The sequence below is a fragment of the Pinus tabuliformis genome, chromosome 3_2 (assembly GCF_031772625.1).
Source record: "Pinus tabuliformis cultivar Carrire ecotype Pingquan chromosome 3_2, CPIR1, whole genome shotgun sequence".
Classification (NCBI taxonomy): domain Eukaryota; kingdom Viridiplantae; phylum Streptophyta; class Pinopsida; order Pinales; family Pinaceae; genus Pinus; species Pinus tabuliformis.
In genome coordinates, this window is record NC_142302.1 from 754,931,051 (window position 1) to 754,956,410 (window position 25,360).

The 25,360-nt window shown below is 33.6% G+C and overlaps 3 protein-coding genes across 3 annotated transcripts; 1 reads left to right on the forward strand and 2 right to left on the reverse strand.

Moving 5' to 3' along the window:
* The first annotated feature begins 1,756 nt into the window (after positions 1 to 1,756).
* Positions 1,757 to 2,278, forward strand: LOC149182800 (putative 2' cyclic ADP-D-ribose synthase BdTIR). The gene has a single exon (XM_089414683.1). It carries the CDS (start codon positions 1,757 to 1,759, stop codon positions 2,276 to 2,278), a length of 522 nt encoding a protein of 173 aa, XP_089270809.1.
* A 4,995-nt stretch (positions 2,279 to 7,273) lies between these two features.
* On the reverse strand, positions 7,274 to 8,176 carry LOC149182801 (uncharacterized). The gene has a single exon (XM_089414684.1). The coding sequence runs from the start codon at positions 8,174 to 8,176 to the stop codon at positions 7,274 to 7,276; it is 903 nt and encodes a 300-aa protein (XP_089270810.1).
* A 2,319-nt stretch (positions 8,177 to 10,495) lies between these two features.
* On the reverse strand, positions 10,496 to 11,731 carry LOC149182802 (uncharacterized). Its single transcript, XM_089414685.1, has one exon. It carries the CDS (start codon positions 11,729 to 11,731, stop codon positions 10,496 to 10,498), a length of 1,236 nt encoding a protein of 411 aa, XP_089270811.1.
* Between the last annotated feature and the right edge of the window lie 13,629 nt (positions 11,732 to 25,360).

Here is a 25,360-nt window from a genome sequence, read left to right on the forward strand (position 1 = left end):
GAGAATGCTTAATGCACTAAAACGAAATTCCAACCACTTCCCTTGTCATTTTGCTTTCTACTTTCTCAAAACAATCGAGATTAAGAAAATAATTCCAATACACATCTAAAATGAAATTTCAAACCACTTGCCCACTTAAAAATCCAAAAATATTTAAGTCTCATCTTACAAATAAGTGTCGCATCAAAATACTTATTAAAACAGTTGGTTTCAACTTTATGTCAATCCATGGGAGTTGTTCTCCATAATATGAGAAAAAAATGTTTGGGAGACCAAAAGAATCCAACTTTTGAAATATGTGATGTCTACTCAATCTAGGGCGGGATCCACTAAACGTGGTCGATGCACTAAAGATAAAGCCTGGGTGAGAATGCTTAATGCACTAAAACGAAATTCCAACCACTTCCCTTGTCATTTTCCTTTCGACTTTCTCAAAACAATCGAGATTAAGAAAATAATTCCAATACACACCTAAAATGAAATTTCAAACCACTTACCCACTTAAAAATCCAAAAATATTTGTCTCATCCTACAAATAAGTGTCCCATCAAAATACTTATTAAAACAGTTGGTTTCAACTTTATGTCAATCCCTGGGAGTTGTTCTCCATAATATGAGAAAAAAACGTTTGGGAGACCAAAAGAATCCAACTTTTGAAATATGTGATGTCTACTCAATCTAGGGCGGGATCCACTAAACGTGGTCGGTGCACTAAAGATAAACCCTGGGTGAGAATGCTTAATGCACTAAAACGAAATTCCAACCACTTCCCTTGTCATTTTCCTTTCTACTTTCTCAAAACAACCAAGATTAGGAAAATAATTCCAATACACATCTAAAATGAAATTTCAAACCACTTACCCACTTAAAGATCCAAAAATATTTAAGTCTCATCCTACAAATAAGTGTCCCATCAAAATACTTATTAAAACAGTTGGTTTCAACTTTATGTCAATCCATGGAAGTTGTTCTCCATAATATGAGAAAAAAAACGTTTGGGAGACCAAAAGAATCCAACTTTTGAAATATGTGATGTCTACTCAATCCAGGGCAGGATCCACTAAACATGGTCGGTGCACTAAAGATAAACCCTGGGTGAGAATGCTTAATGCACTAAAACGAAATTCCAACCACTTCCCTTGTCATTTTCCTTTCCACTTTCTCAAAACAATCGAGATTAAAAAAATAATTCCAATACACATCTAAAATGAAATTTCAAACCACTTCGCCGCTCATTTTCCTTCCACTTTCTCAAAATAATCAAGATTAAGAAAATAATTTCTCAAAATAATCAAGTTTAGAATTTATCGAGAATAACGTTTCATGTGAAATTATGACACGCCTTTATGTCGTACCATGCCAGTGGTAGTCAGGTTCGTGCAGACCAAACCATAGGTCATGTGCACTCAACGCGGAAATTGCTGGCACGCGTCACTTTCATCGCATCGTTTATATAATAAATTGAAAAAATTAAAGGAAAGAGGTCATAAATTTCGTTCAATGTAAAGGGTGGACTCCGTTTGCTGAGAAAACCTAGAAGCCTACCGGATTTCAGAGCGGTTTTGTTCTACCAAGTATTTTGAGAGACAGAGAGCGACCTAGGCCGAGTGAACTAGTGGTAACTTGGGGTCATCCGCTGGGAGACAGAGCGCAAGAAAGGCCAAGTGAAGTAGTGGTAACTTGGGTCATCTTCTGGTAGCCATTTTGCTCCTCAGAACAACCAGACGATCTTGTAATTTCAATCTGTGAATATAGTATGGCATCCTCATCCACCTCTTATGCCAACGAAAACTACAATGTTTTTGATATTTTTATTAATCATTGCGGTCCAGATTGCAAGAAACCCTTTGCCACTGATCTCTACAATCCCCTTTGCAAACACGGTGTCAGACCATTTTTGGACATTGAAGAATTGCGAGAGGGAGATGGCTTAACTTGTCAAATCGAAGGCGCTATTCGAACAGCCTCCGTTCACATTGCTATTTTCTCTCCCCGATATGCAGAATCGGTGTGGTGTTTGAAAGAGCTCGTATTGATGTTGAAGTCGAAGGCACCTATCATTCCTGTTTTCTACCATGTGCAGCCATCAGAACTTCGTTGGACGCAGCGCCAAACTGGACTGTATGCTAGAGTCTTGTCAATGCTCCCGTGGGGTTTTCGCATGCTCCAGTGGTTTCTTCGCATGCTCTGCTCTACGAGGGGCGAAAATGATCAGGAGAATGGCCGCTCGATTTCGAAGTACTTGACCCAGTTGACTCAATGTGTTCGAAGTACTTGACCAAGTTCATCCAATGTCGGGATGAACTTGGAAGTGTCGGGATTACTGTTGTTGACAACAATCTGGTGAGTCTAGCGCTTCCAGGAGTTCCTAAAAGTTGGCATAGTTACTAGGATTCAGTGAATGGGAGGGAGAAGCTATGAGAGCAGAAGCGTGGTCCGACTTGGTAGAGGGACTTGGTACAGGGAGAGATTCGGTGGAACACCAAAGACCGATTCTCATCAAAACATGATGATGAGAAGAATTGTGCATTTGCTGGTAAGGAAATATAAGTTTAAGCATTATTTTATTTATTTCTCGCATATTTCTAAAACTTTTAAATCAAAATCAAAATTGCTTGGCTTTATTGAACAAATTTTTTATAAATTTTTTTCTATGGTGCATATTCTCTCTAATTTTCATTATTGTTTTTTTATGCATTTTCAATTTGTATTTGTAATAAACAATTATACAATTAACTTTTAAAGGATCTGTAAAATCAATAGTATTTTTTAACATCTACCAAAGATCTTCGAATTGAATATTTTCCTCCCATCTTACAAAATTAGATTAGGCCTTTTTATTTCCAATCTTTCTACAAAGAAGAGTGTTTTGTATTTTATATATATATTTAAATATAATACGAAGGGAGACTATTTTTTTATAGTGCTGCAACAACTCGTTGAACTCTTGAATCTAATCAAAATTCATTGTTTTAGTTATGTGTAATGTGGTTTTTTTATATGCATGTTGTTGTGTGCATTTGATAAAAAAATTTGCAGTAACTTATTTATTTATTTTTATTTATTTTTAATATAGTTAGTTTTCTTCATATTTTACAAAATTGAATTGGGCCTTTTTATTTCCAATCTTTCTACAAATAAGAATTTTTTTTGTTTTTTGTTTTCTGTTTTTTTTTTCCTAAATACAACTAATTACCATTAAAATAAACTTTACAAATAATAATAATAAAAAAAATTAATATGCATTTTGATTGCCTGTAATTGCAATTTAGATAATCATTTTGGTATAAACACTTTTACTCAAATTAACCTAAATACATATTACAATTTTAGTGAAAAGAATTTCACAATTTAGCCTCTTTTCTTCTTGCAAAACAACTCACATTTTCTATGCATCTATTGTTGTCACTTGAAACCTATCCTTGGCCAAACAACCATACCATGACAATAAGGGGCTCGCATAACATAAGTTGTAAGGTTAAATATATATAATTGTGTTTCGTCATGATCCATTCAATTTAAGTTTTGATTGTTTTTTTCAAAACTCACTGAATTGATCTTGAAAAGCTTGACTATGCATAATATCGTGTATGGCATATGCGATCACTCTTTTCTATTTTTAGTATTAACTATTTATAGGGATGTTTTTCTTAATGTAGTTAATATTTTAGAACTTTATTATTATTCTTTATTTATGATATTATAAGATGTTTTTTTGTTTTTTTTATTAAACGAGTAAACATATCATTCTAACTAAACAAACTAAACCCTACATGCACAATAGTCATTTATACTATAAAAAAAAGTGACATGCCACCATGTGACTCTCATTCGTTTAAAAAATAAAATATCTTAAATAAGATAATTAAATTTGAAGCTAATATGATTTTAACCTAATCATTTAAAAATGATTAAAAAGACATTATTGATAAACAAGTACATTTACTTTAATTTAGTTGACTATCCACTTATACCCTGGTGATTTTATACTTAAACTAGATTTACTTAATAATATAATTATTTGAATAAAAAATCAAATCATGTAAATAAAAAATTAATATTTTCTTTTAAATTAAAATTTTAACCTTTTAAAACATCAAAAACATCCCGATCTCATCCGACAAATAATTGTGACATCAAAATACTTAATAAAATATTAGTGCTCATCTTTATGTCAATCGTCTCCACCATAGGACAAAAAAGAATCCACTTTTGAAATATGTGATTGGTGGTGAGATGTTTAATGCATTACGTTACTTTCTGAGAAAATAATACCGAAGAAAAGACAATAATTAACTCATAACCCTGAGAAAAGATAATTGACTCATAACCCTGAGAAAAGAATTTCTCGGGAAGAAAGCTGTGTGTAAATTATGAAGCGTCTTTTTGTCAAAACCTTGCTGGTTGTCATCCACGATATCATAGGTAATGGGTCCTCAACGCGGAAATTGCTGGGCCCATGTCACTTTCATTGTTCAAATAGTAAATTAAAAAAATTAAAAGAAAGAGGTCATAAGGTCATAAATTTCGTTCAATGTAAACGGAGGTCCCTATTTGCTGAGCCAGATAAGAAGCCTACCAGGTTTCAGAGCGCTTTTGTTCTCAACTTATTGCCAAGTATTCAGAGACACACAACGCAACAAAAGCCGAGTGAACTAGTGGTAGCTTGGGGTCATCCGCTGCGAGTCACAGCGCAAGAAAGACCGAGTGTACGAGTGGTCATCTTCTGGTAGACAATTTGCAGTTGTTCTGAGAGAAACCAGACAATCGTATAATTTTAATTTTGTGGTAATATGGCATCCCCCTAGTATCCCAGAGTACAAACATTACTTTATCTTTCAAATATAATTATAGATAAAATATAATGAAAAAATAAATAAATAAATAAATTATTATTAAAAAAAATTATACCATTTAAAATAATTTTTTATTGGTTTATAAAAAAAAGTTTTTACTTTTACGAAATACCTTTATATATTAGATTATTAACATATTTTCATATATTAAAAAATTACTCTTAAATTTATATATATATAAAATATTAAAAAAAACTAAATAATAAATTTAACATTAAGGAAAGTAAAAATTTATTTATTAACAGAGGTATATTTTAAATTGCAAGTAAATACAGGCCAACACTTACGCATGCCAAGTAAATAAAAAATTAATATATATACTAATTTCAAATTGAAGGTTTACCCCTTTAAAAATCCAAAAAAATATTATTAAAACATGGTTCTCAACTTTATGTCAATCCATGGGAGTTCTTCTCCATAATATGACAAAAAAAGGTTTCGGAGACCAAAAGAATCCAATTTTTGAAATACGTGATCTCTACTCAATCCAAGGTGGGATCCACTAAATGTGATCGGTGCACAAAAGATAAAGCGCGTAGTCTAACGAGGCGGAGGAGTTGCTTGGAAAGTTATGGAAATTCCGATCATATTTAGAGAAAATTTGGCAAGGATTTTTGCAAATCCAAGTTATAGTTGTTAAACTTCAAAATTTTAGGTGTCTTAGACGTTTTTGATGGCGCTAAATCCATTTCCACCATCAAAAACATGATTCAAACAGTGCATCTACAAGATTTTTTGAATTTTTTTACCTGGATTCCGGCCACTTTTAGTCCCCGGCAATTCCTCCACCTCATTAGACAACTCCAAGATAAAGCCTTGGTGAGAGTGCTTAATGCACTACATTTCATTAAAACGAAATTCCAAACCACTTCCCTTGTCATTTTCCTTCCACTTTCTCCAAATAATCAACAGGAAAATAATTTCTCAAAATAATCAACTTATAACATTAGGAAAAGAATTTGTCGAGAAGAACGTTTCATGTATATATTATGACACATCTAAAATGAAATTTCAAACCACTTACCTTGTTATTTTCCTTTTTACTTTCTCAAAACAATCAAGATTAAGAAAATAATTTCAATACATATGAAATTTTAAATGGAGTTGTTTTGAGTGTGATTTTTTGGATTTTTGAATTTGATGGAAATATTTGAGGTGAAATTTTGAATTGTGTTATTTAAACTGGTTTTTAATCAACTTATAACATTAGGAAAAGAGTTTGTCGAGAAGAACGTTTCATGTATATATTATGACACATCTAAAATGAAATTTCAAACCACTTACCTCGTCATTTTCCTTTTCACTTTCTCAAAACAATCAAGATTAAGAAAATAATTTCAATACACATTTAAAATGAAATTTTAAATGGAGTTGTTTTGAGTGTGATTTTTTGGATTTTTGAATTCTATGGAAATATTTGAGGTGAAATCTTGATTTGTGTTATTTAAATTGGTTTTTTGACTGTATATATGGATTTAGCACCCTGAAAAACCTCTAAACCACTTTGATTGTGCAAGGGTTACCCATCAAACTTGTAATTTCAATAAATTCCTATCAAATTTAAAAAAAATAACAACTCAATTTCAAATCTTACACAATCATTTTCCTTCCACTTTCTCAAAACTCTCCAAACAATCAAGATTAAGAAAATAATTTCTCAAAATACATTACGAACATCCAATGAAAGAGATTTACACACACTATGGCCAAAATACATTATGACAAATTTCAGCATTGCATGAGAGTCTCTCTTTCTTTAATATGAAATGTAATTCACGTGATAATTATAAACTTGCCACTTACAAATATTTTCTATGTTTATCATTTTAAAGTCTAATGTGATTTTACAACAATCAATCTAATTAGGGCCATGAATTGTAACATTAAACATACGCATCTATATCACTTCGTTTAATATGAAATGGAATACAAACTATGGTTCTTGACACAACTTGCAAATCTTCTATATTTTCAAATTTGCAGAGCATATTGTAGATTTACAGTATTTGCAAGTGTGATGAAATTTGAAAGCGAAAAAATAATTTTAGGTTGAAAGGTATAGTTTTATCGAACTTTTCTATAATGAAAAATCGCAAAAAAAATAGTTATACTTCAATTAAAATGATATATTAAATATATTTTTTTTCAGAAAGAAAAAGTAGAATATATTTATATGAGAGATATAATGTTCAAAATTTACATCATGTGAACTCCCAATTATGAGACGTGGGAGCATCCATTGACAAAGTAGGTAGACAATGTCTGTTACTTTACCGAAACATAACTCAAGCATATGAGAATCAGGAAACATATGTTGTACAGAATACATCTTGAATCCCATCCAAAAATCCAGAAAGACATCCACATAAAGATCATAGACCCGTCAAGGAAAACCTGTTATGAGAAGAGAAATGATACTAGAAGTCCGACATATTAAACTCCTGGATATGATAGCTAATTCCCTCAGAAAGGATCTGCAAAAAACAAGAACCAGTGGCCTCCTGTAACCCTGCTTTAGACAAAGAATCAGACAGATAATTTTTGTCTCTGCGAATGTGGTGAATAGAGCTTCCATCCATGGAATCCCAGTAGTATCTAATCCTACCGATCCAGCCATTCAAGTGAGATGTAGTGATATGGATCTTACCAGAGATGCAGTCAACCATAACTTTCGAATCCCCATATATCGAAACATGTTGTAGATTGAGGAAGATGCAAAAGAATAATAATCCTGCGAGAGCCATGGCCTCCGCTTTATTATTAGAACCACTACCCCCGTTCCAGTGAAAGGAGAACTGAGTGCTGTCATCTACCATGATCAGGACGCCACATCCACATACGCCTTGTTGTTCTGCACCGTCGAAAAATGCCTTTGGGTAGGGAAAGTTATCAAAAGATTGGTCAGAGGGAACACCTCTTCTTTGGAAATTGGCTTTCAGTGGAAGGGCTTCATAAGAAGCAACTATTTTAACAAGGATATCTGTGCTGTCCAATTTAGAATCGTTAAAAATTACAGAGTTTCGCCATTTCCAGATGTGCCACATGGAGGAAATCAATAACCTACGCCAATTTAATTTCTGTGCGCTGCACCAGAGGAGCGTATCTACAATTGTGGCGTAAGACTTGAGTTTCAATCCATAACTTATCTCCAGCGACTGCCAGATTTGCTGAGAGCGTTGGCATCTAATGAACAGGTGGTCATTATTCTCCCCATCAGATCTGCACAGGGGACATATACCTGGACCGATCCACCCGCGCTTCCTCAAATTCTCCCAGGTCAGAATCTTGTTGTGAAAGTTGAGCCATGCGAAGTGAATCATTTTCGATTGACAGCCATCCTTCCAGAAAATGTGGGGAAAGACACCTGTGTCCGCGTTCCCGAAGGCACTCCTCTCTTTCGGGAGGATTCACGGCATGTCAAGCCCTGGTAAGGTTCTTCGCTTTGCATCGAATTGAACCACATGCTCCACCGCTTGTGCGGGCCCCCGTCAATTCCTTTGAGTTTCATTCTTGCGAACGTACTCCCCAGGCGGGATACTTAACGCGTTAGCTACAGCACTGCGCGGGTCGATACGCACAGCACTTAGTATCCATCGTTTACGGCTAGGACTACTGGGGTATCTAATCCCATTTGCTCCCCTAGCTTTCGTCTCTCAGTGTCAGTGTCGGCCCAGCAGAGTGCTTTCGCCGTTGGTGTTCTTTCCGATCTCAACGCATTTCACCGCTCCACCGGAAATTCCCTCTGCCCCTACCGTACTCCAGCTTGGTAGTTTCCACCGCCTGTCCAGGGTTGAGCCCTGGGATTTGACGGCGGACTTGAAAAGTTTGTATGCATGATATGCTGATAAACTTCTTTGACCTTGATATTATTCATCTCCTTTGAGTGGCACCATATTAAAAAGTCAGATTCCATACTGCGGAAAATACCACAACATCTTAGACTCGCCTTTATGAGATCCCATTGATATGCAATCGGGTGAGGCATCTTAAGAGAGTCTGCGCTTTTCCATATTGGGATAGGCCCCTGCCATTTTTCAATCAGACTATCCCAATAGAAATGTCCCCTTCTGTGGAAGAAGCTCAATAGAAGTTCTGGAATTTTAGGTACCCCACTGCTTCCCTTAAATTGATCTCTGCCGATAAGAATCTTGCTTCCATTCTGAAAGTGCCAGACATGATTCTTCAGAAAATAAGATTCATTTTTGCGAAGACTATTCCAAATGAAAGAGCCGTATGGCACCCCGATCTTTCCTTTTCTGTACCAGAAAATGAAATCCTTCTTTTTTAAATATTTCGCCTGAATCATATTGCACCATGGACCTTCCCCGTGAACAGCCCTCCACAGAGATTTGCATAACAGGGCCCTTCCAAATGATTGCATATCCAGTAAGCCCCAACCGCCCATGAACTTTGGCAATGATATGTTGGCTATTGATGTGAGATGAAATTTCTTCTTGTCTGCTTGTCCTCCCCAGATGAAATTGGCAGACATTCTATTTAAGCTTTTAATGATGCTGACTGGAATAGCAAATAAATGAGCCCAGTAGACAGAGAGTTGGTTCAAAACTGATTGAACAAGGACAATTCTACCTGCGAGAGTTAAACACCTGAATTCCCATGCTAATATCCTTTTGTGGAATCTTTCAAGGATCCAACTCCAATCCGATTTTGTGTAGCCATTTGCTTTGATTTGGAACCCAAAATACTTCATGTCGCAGCTGATAGGTTGCGCTTTAATACCAAATAGTTCTGATAACCATTCTATAAATTCTTGATTATTTCCATCATGGAAAATTGCAGATTTCTCCTTGTTAACTATCAGACCCGTGGCCTTCTGGAAGTTTTGTATAATTTCGTAGAAACATGTCCAAGAAATCCTACACAGCAAGCCAAATAGTATGATATCATCAACAAATAAGTTGTGAGATATAGAAATATTCCTGCATATTTTAAGAGGGCGCACAAGTTTTCATTGACAACTTTATTGATGTGCAGGCTGAGGGAATTCATAGCCAGAATAAATAACAGCGGGGAGAGTGAACACCCCTGACGCAGACCCCTTTCCGCCCGGAAGAAAGGGGATGGAATCACATTGATGATAATTGCATAGTCCACTGGGTCAACACATGCCATGATCCAGTTGATCATGTTGGAGTTCAGAGCGATCCTAGCTAGCATGCATCTTATGAAGCCCCATTCCAGGCAATCGTATGCCTTCCAGAGGTCGATTTTAAGAATAGTTGCATCACATTTCTTCTTATGAATAGCAAACAAACCCTCCTGAGTACTAGCCACAACATCATGAATGTTTCTACCTTTCAGAAAACCGTGCTGATCCTTTGTTAAAAATTCTGATAACACTCCTTTGATCCTTTCAGCTATAATCTTCGAGACTATCTTATATGAAATATTACATAATGAGATAGGTCTAAAATCCTAAAAATTTAAAGCATCCCTCTTCTTAGGAATAAGAGCAATGCATGTAGAAGTGAGTTTTTGGTTAATGCTGCCTGCCAGCCTAGTGCCCTCGACCATCCGCAACAGATCTTCTTTTATGTCATCAAAAAAGTGGATGAGGAATTCAACCGTCCAGCCATGTGGACCAGGACTCTTGTCCTTTTTGAAGGATTTCAAAATAGTCAGCAGCTCATCCTCTGAAACTTGCTTGAAAGTAATATTATTTGTCTCTTCATCAAACATGCAAGGGAATAGATCAATTCCCCATAAAATGTCCTGGATCCTGCAATTATCTGTTCTTTTATACTGTTTTTAAAATATGCCACCGCCGCATCAGAAATATCCTGCTGGGAATAAAAGAAGCCCCCTTTTCCATCGCTGATTTTCCAAATTGAGTTTTTCTCCCTTCTGGAATTTGCATATTTATGGAAAAATTTCGAGTTTTTATCTCCTTCGCTCATCCACAAAGCCCTACTTTTTAACCTCCAGTAGGATTCCTTTTGTTTTATAATCACCATTTTTTCCTTATGCAATTCCTTGATTCTACATCTCATTTCAAATGATAATGAGTCATTTGCCATGGATAACGCCGCACTGTCAAGATCATTTTGGATTTTCCGGAGCTTATTTTTATCTGCTTGTCTCTTTTGGATTTGCCACATTTTTGTAAGTTTTCGAACCGATTCCATCTTCTCCCTGAATGTTATTAAGGCAGGGGACGGATTAGAGGATGATAGTTCTGACCATGCATTTTTAATAGCGATGATATACTCAGGATCCTCCAGACAATTCCTGTTGAATTTAAATGTATATCCATATCTGATTCCCTTATTTCTCCATCCCAGGATGATCGGACGATGATCAGAGATGAATATATTTTCTATTGTAGAGAATGGAATACCCAAAGTGTCAATCAGACTGGCGTGCAGGATGAACCTATCGATTCTTTTGGCAACGTAAGCGCTCCCAATCCTTCCGTTTTCCCATGTTGGAAGAATTTTGGCCGGGAGAATGTCAATATAGTTCCTGCAGAGAAACTCATTTCTGATCTTGATCGCAATAGCATCTTGATTTTTATTATTCCCCCATATTTCATCCCTACTAAGTGTGATATTCAAATCCCCTGCGATCATTAACGATTCCACTTCTAATATTTCAGATTCAAACAGACAATCCCAAAAAATCGACCTATTCTTATACGGTGCATAGACATTCAATATATTAATAGGACGATTTTTGCCCCTTATCTGCGCTGAAATAAGGATGCCAGCAATGCAACTATAGGTTTTTGCATTGATCCACTGAGGATCCCAAATCACTGCCAGTCCACCAGATTGTCCATTAGCTTCCACAGCCGAGATATGCCAGAGGGGAAACATTTTCCTGAAATATGACACAGTAGCTGAAACTGCGTTCATGGTCTCTTGAATAGGAATGATTTTAGGATTTGCCGACAAAAAAAAGTTTTTTAACGCCAAAAACTTCAGGTCTGGCCCCAGACCTCGGATATTAACCGAAACAATAAGATTCATATGGAAGGAGTACCAGCCTTGCTTGCTCTAAGGGGCCAAACATCAGTCATGTCAGTTATGGGAATGTCAATCAGAGAGAGATTACTGATAACACGACCAGAAGCATCTCCCCTCCCTCTAAAATGCCTGCTGCCGCGATTGTTCTTCCTTCTCACAATGATGTTAGATCCCGAATTTGGACTTATCTTAGGAGAGCTGAGATTATCAAGTTTATGAACTGAGAGCGGCCTAAGGTCAAGAGATTTTTTAGTCAGGAGATAGTCAAGGTCACAGCAGATAGAGTTGGTAGGCGACGTTACAGGGGAGTTGACCGGAGTGGGAGCAGTCAGAGGAACAATCATCTTGCCAGCAGAAGATTTCTTCTGAGATGGAGGAGACAGTGAAGATTGCAACAAGAGAACCTCCTTATTAATGGAAGGTTTAGGAACAGGGGACGGGCTAGGAACAGCCTGGTCGGGCAGAGGTTCGAAAGGAGGTTTCGGCGGGCAAGGGGTCTCATATTCCAAAGCAATCTCCAGAGCTGGCATGGAAGGAGAAATTCTATACAAGGGGTCAGGATCTTCAACCGGCAGGGGGGATTTCTGATAGTCCCCATCAGAAACATCATGGGGGGGAGACTTGGAGAAACTCTTTGGTGAGTCCGATTTTCCGGAATCCATGGAAGATGCCTTTCTACCAAGAGGCTTATCCACTATTTTGGTAAAATGAAAGTGCTTGTGACCTTTTAAATGATGTCGCGGGCAATTCTTAATGAGATGACCCGTAAGATGGCAAGCAGCGCATCTAAATGGCACGCCCCAGAAATCTAGCCTCTGCCTAATGGACTGCTCCTTCCAACTGATATCAATGTATTCCGGAAATCCTCCACGGTAGGCTTTCTCAATTAAAATCCACGCCATTCTCTTGTCTTTCTCCCCGAGACACCACGGATCAACATAAACACACCTGCCAATAGCATTCTCGATTTCAATTAAGGTCTCTTTTGACCATAATTCCAGGGGCAAGCCGGGAAGTTTCAGCCAGATGAGATTAATGGATGGCGTGTTCCTTAGCGGATTATAACCCAAATACCACCTGTGAAGTGCCAAAAAGCTGCGGCCAAATACCCACTGATGTTTAAAAATGGATTCCATATCCTCTGCAGATAGAAAGTGGAAGCAGTACCACTCTTTTAATAACCTGGCAATAACCGGAACATAACCAATAATGGGCTTCCACTGTGCTTCAAGCCATACTCTCATGCGCTGGTCATCCATCTCCGGGAAATGCCAGTGGCCGATCAATGCTAGATTCTGCAAGCTTCCAATACGTTCCGATAAATGGGCGCTATCAATCTTGATGGCAGCAGGGGCCGGAATAGCCTTGACCGGCTTTTGGATTTTACGGTGACGTTCACCGACATAAGGATCAGGAAAATACTCTCTACAATCTTTATGTGGAACCGACGGACGGATCACTAAGTCCTCTAAGGTGGCTTCCCAGTCAGATGCCAAGGTGGACTTATCTTTGAGGGACTCCGCCTGAATTGCCGCTTGGACCATTGCCTGCGTGGCGGATGAGTCCGATAGAAAATCCATTTAATAAATTATTCACCCTTCCACAATCTACCAAGGACAGTTCAGGATCGGTTAAACTGACACTGCAATCATGTCGAGATCTGATGACAAAATCCAAGGTCTAGAGAATGGAATGAAACAACCACCACCTATACCGAGGCGAAATCAATAGACCATGACTTAATCCGAGCCAGCTATCCCCCAAATTTAAATCAGGGTGGCGGAGTCATAAAAAAGGGGCGTCAGGAAAGCGTGAAATTTGAAATAATGACGGCTGAAAATAAATGAGGTGAAACAGGAAAGGGTGGATTTTGAAATAATGACGGCTGAAAATAAATGAGATGAAAGCTTGTTACCAGAGCGGCTTAAATGCACTGAACAGACAGTAGGCAAAAATCAGGAAAGATCTTCCCTCCAGAGGGAAAAATCAAATAGATAACCGGAAAACCAGATACCGGCTGGAAACAGCGAAGGAAAACAGGCTAGGAGAATGAAGGAAATTCCAGAAACCATCACAACACAGACGATTCCACTTCCTGATGCGAGGAGAAAACCCTCAAGAGCTCTCATCAGGGCAGATAATGCAACAACAGACAAAATTTTTGCATCCACACCACCACGTTCCTAATTTAAAGCGAATTTCAGAGCAAGGCCTAGAAAAAACACAATATTTAAGAGCAGCCAGCATTCTAAACCATGCCCAACAGGAACTAATGTAAATCTTCATGTATTAATATTGATAATATTCCATCTAAATAAGTCTTGTCCTGTTAAGAATGTTCATGCTTTTCATATGATGAATGAAGAGCAAGTTATGCTCCCTGTAATGTACATAATGATGGCTATTGCTTTTTTTAATTAGACAGAGTCCAACGTATAATTAAGATAAGAAAGGAAAGCCCATACCTGGAGGCGCAAACGAGTCTGAACCGAGGTGCAATAGTAAAAATCAGGGAGCGAAGTGAAACATACTGTGAAAAGTTCGATAATTCTAGCTGAAGGGGAATATTCACCACTGCGTCATGAGGACGCAGGGAAAAAGGCAGGTGATGTATGAATCAAAAGCGAAAGTTTGTCCGATGGAGTCTAGGAGATATATCAGCTAGGCGGAAAATGAAACAAGTGGAGGTATAATGATATTGCATGAAAATACAGGTGTCAATGCCTGTAGAGGTCACATACTATATGCGGTAAAAAACATACCTGCGGAAAAAGTTGTCAGGAAAAAAAGTCTCGGAATGGCCAAAGCACAGAATCCCTACTCACTGGTTGGCCAAGAATATTTCACCTCAGCTCAGCTGTTGCACACCCCTTCGTCGCTATAATTGAATCCTGTATTTCGTTTTGGCTCCAATATCCACAGAGGAGCGAATCTCTCATCTATTTGTATTTTTTTTAAAGAAATTATCACATTTCATCCTCACATCACGGAAAATATGGAAGCATAAAAACCCAAAACTAACAGATAAAGAGAAATCCAAATTCCACCCTCATATTAAATATATTTTTTATTAAAAAACTGTTAATTAAAATGTTGATGTTTCAATTTTCAGAGTGTTTAATTCTAAAATATGTTTGTTTTTTTTTTAAAGTCTAATATGGCTTTAATTTTTATCAATTTATATATACATTGTGGTTGGGATGGGACTTCACCATGGAAACAATTTAGATTTAAACCTCAATAGAGTCATTATGTATGTGTGTTATGGGTGCTTTACTAGGGGAGCAATACCATACCACATGCATTCATATTGGGGGATATATATTGAGGAAAAAATGACATAATATATTGACCATATATCAGAGGGTAAAGGGTTTTTATATTGGCTAATATAAAAAATGAAGCTCAAAGTTAATGAAAAAATATAAAGGGGTAGAAAAATGTTAATGAAAAAATGGATACCTACAATATTTAGTAAAACTAGGAGTATTTTATTGGGAATTTGTAATGGGTTCGTATTGGTAGGGGGTTAAATAATGTGATTTTTAGAGGCATTTTCCAATATGTAGTCAAATTAGGGGTATTTTTTAGTATGCCACAATCACACGTGATATGTTAGAGGTTGAGTGAAGCCATTGTGGTGTGTGTGAGGGAATGTGTTTGACATCCTGAAGTTGGTTTCCTTCAATAAAAGGGAATACACACATCTCTAACAATCCAAATTGTTATGTGAATATTAATAAGATACTTTAAATGAAGCATGCTTAGAAAAGTGTGTGTGAGAAAGTGTTTCATCTCCTAAAATAGTTTCCTTCCATAAAAGAGAATTCACACATCTCTAACAATCTAAATATGTATGTGGATATTAGTCAAATACTTTATTGTTTATTATCATTTTATCAAACAAAAAAAACCCACCCCAAAAATTTATAATAAATTCTCAACAAATTTGAAGATGATAGTGAACTCTTTGAACACTTGGTTTTAACTTAATAATTTGTATCACTATTTGATTATGTTTTGTCATTCAAAAAATGAGATACCTTGGGTACGATGAAGAAACTTAAACATTGAATCTTTGAAGGTTTGGTTTTAACCCAATCATCTAAGGGGAGCAATATTGATGAACAAGGAGCAAATGTGTTTACACTAGTTTTGTTGTGACCATTCATTTACATGCTAGTGATTTAATATTTGGTTCAATTTATTCAATAATATAATTATTAGAGTATAATTATTACTTTATCTTTCAAGCATAATAGGTAAAACACAATACACATTGAAAATAATTATTAAAGAAAATTACACCACTTGGAATGACTTATTAGTGATGTATAAGAAATACATCTTCACTTTTGTCAAATACCTTTAAATATTAGATTTTTAACATACACACACACACACATATATATATAACGGTGATGAGAAAACCTACATTTGCTGATAATAGTTAGTGATGGTTGTCACCATTGCTTGTTTGACAATTGTATTATGATAGGTTTCCCACTATTTAAAGATAAATACAAACCCTCACAAATGCTAAGTAAACAAAAAGTTACTATTTTTCATAATTTTAAATTAAAGATTTAACCCCTTAAAAAACCAAAAACATTTAAATCTCATCGTACAAATTAGTATCACATCAAAATACTTATTAAAACTTTAATTCTCATCTTTATGTCAATTCCCTTGTCATTTCCTTCTACTTTCTCAAAATAATCAACCAACTTATAACATTATGAAAAGAATTACACAAAATAATCAACTTATAACATTAAGAAAAGAATTTCTCAAGAAGAATGTTTCATCTGTAAATTATGTATGTATTTATGTCAAAGCATGCTAGTTGTCATCTATGATATCTTGACTACAAGAAGAAAACATTCACGCAAACCAAAATTTGACGAATCTCACTAGTCCTTAATATGCAAATTGTTAAATGTTTGACAATATTTTTGTAAAAATATTTAGATCTCTATAGATTTTATATTAGTTTACATAAATTTTGGCGATTTTTAAGTTAAAATAATCTTATAAGACAATTTTTTGACAAATCATTTTTACAAAAAATGGAAATTGGCGAAATTTTTTTTTGGAAAAAAACATGGAAAATTAGCCCACCTGTGAATATTAGCCCCTAAAATTTTCCATGTTGAGGACCGTGAATATTAGCCCCTAAAATTTTCCATGTTGAGGACCATGATTACTAGTGACAAATAAAGGATAGTACTAGGTAGATGACACCAATGGTTAGCAATTTATGAGCTATCTCTATGATCTCATTTTTATGGGAAAAGGATGGTGATATGAGAATACATTAGGTGGACAACTACCTAGTATGAGCATAATAAAATGATCATGCTCACCTTGGGAGGGTAGTAGGCCTTGGGGAGTTTCAAACCTAAATTAATGTTTGGAAAAGACTAACTAAATGTCAATATGGATGGGTTGAGAAGGTGTCTCAAAAGCCCAATGGCATTGAATTGAACCATAATGTCTAAATCCCCTTTTTAAGAATCTTTTATATATAATTGGAGTTGATGATGTCTATAGAATTAGTTTTGATTCATTTGAAAGTGTAGTGATGCCTCTCTTACTGGAAATTGATTATAACTCACTAAAATCCATGATGATGGGAACAAATGTCCATAACCATTCAACACCTAAGACTATATCACAACCACCCATTTCAATAAAAAATTGTTGATTTTCAAACTATAATTTCGCCCATTTGAAAATGCATATTTCATAATGACCACTGCATTTAATGGAACCTCCATTAATAATCATGATCAATAGGTTGTTCACAACATGGCTATATCGATGTACCTCCTAGGCTACACATTGATGTATGAATTTATGGATTCTACCATTGTAAATTAAGATAATGACTATACGATGTTTGATGAGGCCAACCAATATAAGGATTTTGGAAGGCATTAATGGATATATGCGGTTCCACATCCTATGGATTCGATGGGAGAATGTCTTCAACAAGTGGAGAGATATTACATGGAGTTATAACTTCAATTTCTCCAAAAATGCCATAAAGAGTTTTTCTCACCTTACATTTATGCTTAATTTTCTCATGATCGTTATAATAAATACCTTTAAATTTGTCCTGTGCAATTTTTTTATTTTTTATGAGAGTTAACATATAGATTTATAAGGAATGGGGAGAATACATAGGGATTAATAGGTGAGAAATATTATAACAAGAATGAGGAATAAATGTTATTTTTCATTTGAGCATTCAAGACATTTTGGGCTTGTTGGGCTCTTTGAGAGACTCCCAACTAAATAGTAGGATGAACCAATAAGATTTTTGGATATATATATAACATTGATAATTAACTTCTCAAAAATAGTATCAAACATATTTTTGTTATATATGGGAGTTTCTCAAAAGAAGAGATGAATTCTTTAACTGTATTATTGTTTAATTTTAGACAATTGTCATAAATAATGAATCTTTGTTTCAAAGTGTTTACAAAGGTCAAAGAGAAACTGTGTCTATGTAAAACTTTAGTGGTATATTTTATATCATTGCCAATGTTTAGGGTATATATATAAGGCACCCAAATGAAGTTTCATTAATTCATTTGTGATGGTGATGCCATGTAATTAGGAAAACTAATGTTCCATTTGAATGACTCAACTTATGGGGTCAAAAACATCAAATTGTTGAGATCCACTTTAAGGAGTTTGTGCAACATTTAAGTCATAGGGTCATTGAAAAATGGGGTAGAGTAATGCCCCAAGAGGATTGGATGATTTAGCTCCTTCTTTTTGGGACAATCGGTCCTACCATTAATAACTCGTGATTTGAGTTTGCATTACAACAAGTTTTGACAACTACTTGAGGATTAACTCTAGGTTGGAAAGATTAAGATAAATTGTGATATATGACAAAATAAGAGTTGACAATGCTAATGTAGAGCATGTGTGGCCATGATACAATATCAACATATGGATATGGTAAATTATCACATGCTAAATGGTTATGAAGGATTCTCCTTTAGGCATCAAGTTATTTAGCATAGTAACAATGTTTTGAAATTTATTTAAATGTCAAAAATGTATGTATAAAGTTAATTTACTTATTGTTAACGTAGGATAATGTTCAATCTAATTGATTTCAGCTTTGACTTGTGTGAAATTTGTAATTATGCTAAAATTTATGCATCCTTGTATGATTATTCTTAGTAAATGACAACCACATAGACACACCACAGGATATATTTAAATGTAAGTTATGGTTTATGCCAGGTGTGAGAATTATATGTTATGTTGTGTATCATATATGAGACATGAGCAAATGTTATGGTATCTATTGTACGTGAGAAGAGTATATATGATATGTTGTGTGTCATACATGATGTGAGATAATATGTTATCATGTGTGTTGTACATGAGACATGATTTTGGTCATGAAAATGACATGTGGGTCATGTATAGACATTGGTATCTTGAGCTTCCAATGGAGATTTACACACATTATGGTCAAAATACTTTATTACCAACATTTTAATAAACAAATTTTAACACTTCATGAGAGTGTCCCTTTCTTTAATATGAAATAGTGATAATTATGAACTTTCCACTTACAGATATGATGTATGTTTATCTTTTAAATTATAGTGTGACTTAAAACACTCACAACAGAGTGATTAATTCTAACATTAAACAAAATAATCTGTATCTCCTTGTTTGATATGAAATGGAATATAAACTCTAAGTATTGAGATATAACTTATGAATTTTCTATGTTTTCATATTCGTTGAATGTAATGTGAGTTTACAACACTTACCAGTAATGATGAAATTTGAAGGGAAGAGTTTAATTTTATGTTAAAAGGTATATTTTCATCTAATCTTTTCATAACCAGAAAATTCAAAAAACAATTATACTTCAATTGAAAAGTTAAATACCCTTCATTAAAAAATTGTTAAATAAAATGTTAATTTTTTTCAAATTTTACAGTGTTCCACTTATAAGATAGGTTTGAACTCCATGGAAGTCTAATATGGGTTTAATTTTTATCAATTCATATATATATTTATTGTGGTTTAGTGGTTGGGATGAGGGTTTTTCATGGAAACAACCTAGGTTTAAACCTCAATAGAACTATTGTGTGTGTAAGAGAGGGAAGGTGTTTGACTTCCTAAAGTTGGTTTCTTTCCATAAAAGGGACTTAACACATTTCTAACAATCTAAATTGATAAGTGGACATTAATAAGATACTTTATTATCATTTTATCAAAAATGTCCAAGCCAAAAATCTATAATCAATCTTATTCCTCAAATGAAACACGCTGGGAAAAGTGTGTGAGACAGTGTGTTTCACCTCCTAAAATTAGTTTTCTTCCATAAAAGATAATTCGAACATCTCCAACAATCTAAATTTATATGTAGAAATTAATCAAATATTTTATTTTTTACTATCATTTTATAATAAAAGCCAACCCAAAAATTTATAATCTTCAACAAATAAAATATATTTAAAACATATTTTTTTTGAAATATTTGTTTACACATTAAATAAAAAATGTTATTTTTTACTGATTATCAGATATCACATATGATTTGAGGACATTAAAAACGTGCTCCATAATCAAAGGTTTTGTTTAGATAATCTAGATTCTCGTTTTCCCTGACTTGAGGGCTTTCTTGAGAGCGATTATGCTTCTGGCGGCCTCACAGATCCTTTGGGTTCTGGTGCTTAGGCACTATCTGCAATATCCTCTTTTGATCATGATTAGATATGGTAGGCTTTCATGTCCTTTTGCAGTCAATTTTGGTATGTGGCCAGTAAGTTTGGATTATAATGTGGAGATTTGTTTCTCTGGTATGCTTTTTGAACATGGTTGTGCATTTGATGATATTGTTAGTGGCTCTATGTGGTTATGGATGAGTCTATGTTCTTATGGTTGGTTATGAGTTTGGGAGGCAAGGTTATGGTTCTCTCTTATGTATTTTGATATGGATGGAGGCTAATTGTTATTATATTTGGCTTCGTACATAGATGGTTGGCTCTCTGTTCATGTTGGTTGCTATGGGTTCTAAATTACTCAGTGGATGGTGTCTTTTTGCTTATTAGTATTGGTTTCAAGTGCATTATGTTGTCTCCCATCAGGAGGATTGTAGGTTATGTTTTTCTTTGGGTTATGATCTTAGATGGTGATGATATATGCTCTTGGTGGCGTGTTCAGCATTGGTTAACTAAAGATTGTGCTTTATTATGTTGATTTTAGTTCAATATGTTTGCTTCAACTCTATGTTTTATAACTTAATGATCATAGAAGATATGTCTTTTGTGAGCCTCATTTCATTCTACTACTTATGTCTATATGGTGATAATGGGTTGGTGGTGTTATGATTTGTTGATATGGATTGAGCATTTTTCTCTATGTTTTATGTGGTATTTCGTTTTCTAGGTTATTTCAGTTTTATGATATATAATGGTAGGTGAGATCTGAAACATAAAACTATGTAATCTTGTTTTGTTAATAAAATACAAGTATTCTAATTTACAATAAGAGACCAAGTGTGTTCTTTTTCATTATCCAAATAATTTTGTATTATTATTTGCTTATGTCTAAAAATGAGATATCTTAAGTAAGATGATTAAGAAAATTTAACATTAAAAATTTGAAGATGATAGTGAATTCTTTGAAAGCTCAATTTTGATTTAATAATATAAATTATTATTTATTAATGTTTTTTCATTCAAATAATGAAATATTTTAGATATGATTAAGAAATATGAACACTAAAAGTTGAATTTAGTTAGTGATTTAATATTTAGTTAAATTTACTTAATATATAAATATTAAAGTAGAAATCTTATTTTATCTTTAAAATAAAATAGGTAAAACATAATGGATAGCAGAAATAATTATTAAAGAAAACTATACCACTTAAAAAGGTTTGTCAAGGGACTTTCACTTTTATCAAATATCTTTGGAAATTAAATTATTAATATATTTAATTAAAAAAAAAAAAAACATTCTTATATTCTTTATATCAAAAAAAAAACTTTGATTTCAAGTTTTAGTGATTCATCTTATTCTTGAGATTGTTTTTCTAGATTAATCACATAATCATTTTGGTTCAAAACTAGTAAACGATCTCAAAAATAAATAAATTTAATTTAAAGATTTATTTACTAAAAAATATCATATTTTGTATAAATGGCAAGTAAATACAAACATTTACACATGCTCAGAAAAAAAAAAATGTCATTGTCTAAACATGGTACAATTTTTAAGTTTTTGGCCAGAGTATGGCTAATTGTTTTTGGCCAAATAGTAATTTTTGTTGTTTAAAATGAGTTTTTGACTACATATATAGATTCAACACCTTTCAACACCTTGAAAAAACCATATCCACAGTGCTTTTGTTTTGGAGGTTCTTGTTGTTTATTGTATCCTCTTGGCACAAAAACTCTTGCAAATCCTAGGTTCTTAATGACATGTTGTATTCTTTTATGGTTATGTGCGCTTGATGGATGCTTCTGTTGTTGTTTGTATGAAGTAATGGTTATTTTTTGAAGATGTTGATTACAATTGTTTGGATAAGGATTTTAAGTTCTTGTTGGATATTATTTTTCTGTTCGCAACCCTTGAACAAGTGTTATGTGGTTTCAATTATCACGGATTTCTAATTTAGTTGGTTCTATGTTTTGATGGTATAGATAGATTGAGATTTCCTATAGCTTTGATCTTTTTTGAACATAATGAGCATAGTTTTTCTCTAATCTCTATTTGATATGGGTGATACTAGTTTTATAGGTTCATTTGTATTTCTGACTAGAAATGATATTGATGCTTTAATGTCTATTTGATATGGGTGATACTGGTTTTATGGGTTCGTTTGTATTTCTGAGAGATCTGGAAATGATATTGATGTAATCTTTCGTTTTGATAATGAATACAAAACACAATAATTTACACAAAAAAAACACCTTAAAAATCCCAAGGCACTTGGATTATGGAGAGTTTATAAGCAAAATTTATAATTCCAAAATTTAGATAAATTAAATTAGAAAATATGCCCAAAATTTTTTCAAAACTTAAAAAATAAAAATTCATAATTTTAAATTAAAATTTTAACCTTTAAAATACTAAAAACAAATAAAAATACAATATTAAAATATTAAAATACTTATTAAACCCTTCATAGGCAAAATATATTGTAATTACACTTGGTCAAATAAATTTGATTTTTTAATTAGTTGATTGAAATAAAATATTTGAACTATAATTTTATAAAAATTCTAAAATAAATAGATATTAAGTATTTAATAATTTCAAAATATATATTTAATTTTTTAAATTATATTCTTAATTTTGATTAAGTAAAAATATTGATATGACTAATTTTCTCGTCTTTATGTATATAGCACTTGTTCAAACAAAGGTATCCACTATTGAAATATGTGATATCTACGCCATCCGTGTGGGACCCACTAAAGGTAAAGGAAGTCGGTTGTGAGATGCTTAATAAAATACAATTTTTAAATGAAATTTCAAACCACTACCCTTGTCACTTTCCTTCCACTTTTTAAAAATAATGAACATACAGAAAAGAATTTTTCAAAATAATCAACTTATAACATTTACAAAATAATTTATTGAAAACACCTCCTATGTAAATTATGACATGTCTTTATGTCAAACTATGCCAGTGGTCATCCATGATATCTTGACTACAAGAAGAAAAGGTAGGTTCGTGCAGACCAACCTACAGGTGGTGTATACTAAAATGAAAAGGTAAATTAAGTATACCATTCATTTAAAAAAATGTTAATTTTTCAAATTTTACCGTGTTTAGTTTTTAAGATAGGTTTGAACTACTTAAAGTTTAATATGGATTTAATTTTTATCCATTCATCTGCTTAAAGTTTAACATGGATTTAATTTTTATCAATTCATTTAATTTTTGTTTAGCGGTTGGGATGAGATTTCTCAATAGACACAATTTAAGTTTAAATTTCAATAGAACCATTTCACATGTGTGAAAGAAGGTGTTTGATTTTTTAAAATTATATATATATATATTCCACACTTTTTCTTTAACATTTTAAATTGATAAATAAATATTAATAAAATACTTTATTATCAGTTTATCACAAAACCTAATTCAAAAATTTATAATCAATCCTTAACCAATAAATTGTATTTGGAAAAGTGTATCAGAAAAAGTGTTTCACCTCCTAAAATTAGTTTTCTTCCCTAAGAGAATTCACTCCTACTTTATTCTTTATTATCATTTTATTAAAAAATTCAATCCAAAAATTATAATCTTCAACTCCTAAAATATATTTAAAAATTAATTAATTTTAAAAATAATGTCTTACACACAATAAATAAATAAATTTTATTTTTATTATTTATGATGATGATGATGATAATGGTTAACGTCAGCTGAGAGCAAACATTGGTCTATCAAACCTAAAGAAACAAATTATTTATTTTGATTTAAGATTTTATTCCTATGCTCAAAAATCTTGGAGAGAAGCTTCACGAGCTCACTATAATTTTGACATTGTAAAAGGCTAGGAAGGTCAGTATTGTAACAAAGATTGTGAAATTGAGATCTAATGTGGTTGTACACAGGGCACTTTAAGAGGAAGTGGTTTTCATCCTCGATGTTCCTATTCTCACATATATGGCAGATCCTTTCCATCCATACATAACCTATGTTTTAAACACAATAAATAAATAATTTTTTTTATTATTATTTATAATACATAACCTATGATAAATATGGGGAAGTTGAACATACTCATTTTTATCTTCAAATAATTTTGTATTATTATTCTTTTATGTCTAAAGAGTGAAATATCTTATGTAAATTTTTGAAAATGATAGTGAATTCTTTCATAGATTAGTTTTAATTTAATAATTTGTATTATTTTTTGATTATATTTCTTAATTTAAAGAATAAAATATTTTCTGTGATGGGTGGTATTACTAATGTTAATGGAGACTCTTTGTGAGATGTGCCCCCTCGACAGATGGATCAAACTTGTTATGGCGTGGTAGAAAATTGGTGGAGGGTGTTGGAAGATGTAGTACAAGTCTAGTTGATTTAAATGAAGGCTTGTGTATTTGGGGTGGTGAGGGTACCTAATTTGTGGGAAAGGAGGTGAGGTTGTATGCTTGTCTTCCTTCTCCTTGGCTTGGGTGGCGTCACTGTTATTTGTGGTTTTGTGGAGTGTGGGTGAAGTTGGTTTATCTCAGGAGTTTGGCTCTATGATATGAATTGTGTCTGCACGCTACGGAGCAACATGTTCTACCATGTTAGAGGATGTTTCCTTTTAGGTGGAACTTCTCGTTTGGTTTGCATGGCACAAATTGCTGACACTCCTTGACCTCCTTTTGGAGTTTTGGTCGCATAGTATCTAGATGATGACTCTCTATGGTCTGATGGCTTAATCTTAGTACTTGTTGGTTGCACGTTTTGATTATGGCATGAAGGTGATATTGATTGAGAGGGTATCATGGCCAGTT